Here is a 2,500-nt window from a genome sequence, read left to right as displayed (position 1 = left end):
AGTACTCCTGAGAATACTACTACTGTGTGAGTTACTCCTTAGTACTCCTGAGAATACTACTACTACTGTGTGAGTTACTCCTTAGTACTCCTGAGAATACTACTACTGTGTGAGTTACTCCTTAGTACTCCTGAGAATACTACTACTGTGTGAGTTACTCCTTAGTACTCCTGAGAATACTACTACTACTGTGTGAGTTACTCCTTAGTACTCCTGAGAATACTACTACTGTGTGAGTTACTCCTTAGTACTCACTAACAGGAAGTCACTGAAACAGTGACTTCCTGTTAGATCTGTAGGCCGGATCTCTGATGAGGCGTTTCCCATCATGCACTGGGGGCCACGCATTCGGCGGAGAGCTCTCGTGAGGTCATCGTCGACCACGTGTGCGTGACGGACACAAACCTACCCAGAATGCATTGCGGTCAAGACCTGCTCATGTCCAACAAGCCTGAAGTCAACCCCTCCTCTTCCTCTTCTTCTTCCTCTTCCTCTTCCTGTTCCTCTTCCTCCTCGCAGACTTCCTGAGGGAGGACACGCCGGTGGGAACTAGTTTCCTCCGAGCGGCGGCACACGACGACGACCAGGGGAGCAACGCGGCCATCACCTACTCGCTGTCCAATCAGGAGCCGGCTTACCTGCACATCAACCCGAGCACCGGATGGATCTTCGTGCAGCAGCCGATCTCTCAGGTGAGGAGGCAGGAAGTGATGTCACAGCAGGAAGTGATGTCACAGTAACAGCTGCTACTTTGACCTGTGGAGGTCTTCTACTTCTTCTTCTTCTTGTTCTACTTCTTGTTCTTGTTCTACTTCTTCTTCTTGTTGTTCTTCTTGTTCTACTTCTTGTTCTTGTTCTACTTCTTGTTCTACTTCTTGTTCTACTTCTTGTTATTGTTCTACTTCTTGTTGTTCTTCTTCTTCTTGTTGTACTTCTTGTTCTTCTTGTTCTTCTTCTTGTTCTTCTTGTTCTTGTTCTTGTTCTTGTTGTTCTTGTTCTACTTCTTGTTCTACTTCTTGTTCTACTTCTTGTTCTACTTATTGTTCTACTTCTTCTTCTTGTTCTACTTCTTGTTCTTGTTCTTGTTCTTCTTGTTCTTGTTCTTGTTCTTCTTGTTCTACTTCTTGTTCTTGTTCTACTTCTTGTTCTTGTTCTACTTCTTGTTCTTGTTCTTGTTCTTCTTGTTCTACTTCTTGTTCTTGTTCTACTTCTTGTTCTTGTTCTACTTCTTGTTCTACTTCTTCTTCTTGTTCTACTTCTTGTTCTTGTTCTACTTCTTGTTCTTGTTCTACTTCTTGTTCTACTTCTTCTTCTTGTTCTACTTCTTGTTATTGTTCTACTTCTTGTTCTTGTTCTACTTCTTGTTCTTCTTGTTCTTCTTGTTCTACTTCTTGTTCTTGTTCTACTTCTTGTTCTTGTTCTACTTCTTGTTCTACTTATTCTTCTTGTTCTACTTCTTGTTGTTCTTCTTGTTCTACTTCTTGTTCTTGTTCTTGTTCTACTTCTTGTTCTTCTTCTTGTTCTTGTTCTTGTTCTACTTCTTGTTCTTCTTCTTGTTCTTGTTCTTGTTCTTCTACTTCTTGTTCTTCTTGTTCTTGTTCTACTTCTTGTTCTTGTTCTTGTTCTTCTTGTTCTTCTTGTTCTTGTTCTTCTTGTTCTACTTCTTGTTCTTGTTCTTGTTCTTCTTGTTCTTGTTCTTTTCCTTCTTCTCCTTATCTGCTTTAGTATTGGTTGACTTTGTTCATTGGCCTTTCTGAGCTGTCAATCACCTGTATGACCCCTCGAGCAACAAGCCCCGCCTCTGTTTGGTTCCCCCAGACGACCCGGATCCTGCAGCAGGTGGTGGCCTCGGACCGGGGGAACCGCAGCAGCTCGGTGGAGCTCACCGTCATCATCACCAACGTGCACAACCAGCCGCCGCTGTGGGAGCAGCCCGAGTATCGGGTCACCGTGCCGGAGAACACGGCGCGGGACGCCAAGATAGTGGTGAGCGGCGCCAAGGGGGGTTGTGGGTAAATTATGAAAACAAACATATTTATTTATATTGACACAGCAGGAGACAGAGACTGTCTGTTGAATTCAGTTTATTTTGTATAGACCAGAATCACAAATCACAACCTCCCCTCAGAGGGCTTTACAATCTGTACACATACGACATCCCTGACCTTTGACCTCACATCGAATCAGGAAAAACTCCCCAAAAATAACCTTTCACAGGGAAAAAAGGGAAGAACCCTTCAGGAGAGCAACAGAGGAGGATCCCTCTCCCCGGATGGACAGATGCAATAGATGTCATGTGACCAGATGAACAGAGTTACAGAGTTACATAAACACATTACATGAATATGACAATGTATGAATGGAACTCCAATCCATGAAACAGAAGGAGGTAGAGAGGAGGGGGGGCGGGGCATCAGCAGGGCCAATGGGAGGCCGGCTCACCAGCATCAGACACCTCCAGGTCCAATGGACCCTCTGAGACGTGAAGTCACAACGACTC

At 44.4% G+C, this 2,500-nt stretch overlaps 1 protein-coding gene across 1 annotated transcript in view; it reads left to right on the top strand.

The window, feature by feature from the left end:
• The window catches only part of si:dkey-22o22.2 (neural-cadherin), a 92,155-nt gene that overhangs the window by 67,855 nt on the left and 21,800 nt on the right, over positions 1-2,500 (top strand). Inside the window, exons 11-12 of the mRNA XM_034554267.1 lie at positions 520-692; positions 1,819-1,986. Of these exons, the coding sequence (XP_034410158.1) occupies positions 520-692; positions 1,819-1,986 (341 nt within the window). The remainder of the gene's footprint in view (positions 1-519; positions 693-1,818; positions 1,987-2,500) is intronic.

The sequence above is a fragment of the Cyclopterus lumpus genome, chromosome 16, assembly GCF_009769545.1.
Source record: "Cyclopterus lumpus isolate fCycLum1 chromosome 16, fCycLum1.pri, whole genome shotgun sequence".
Taxonomy (NCBI): Eukaryota; Metazoa; Chordata; class Actinopteri; order Perciformes; family Cyclopteridae; genus Cyclopterus; species Cyclopterus lumpus.
This window is presented reverse-complemented; position numbering and strand designations above follow the sequence as displayed.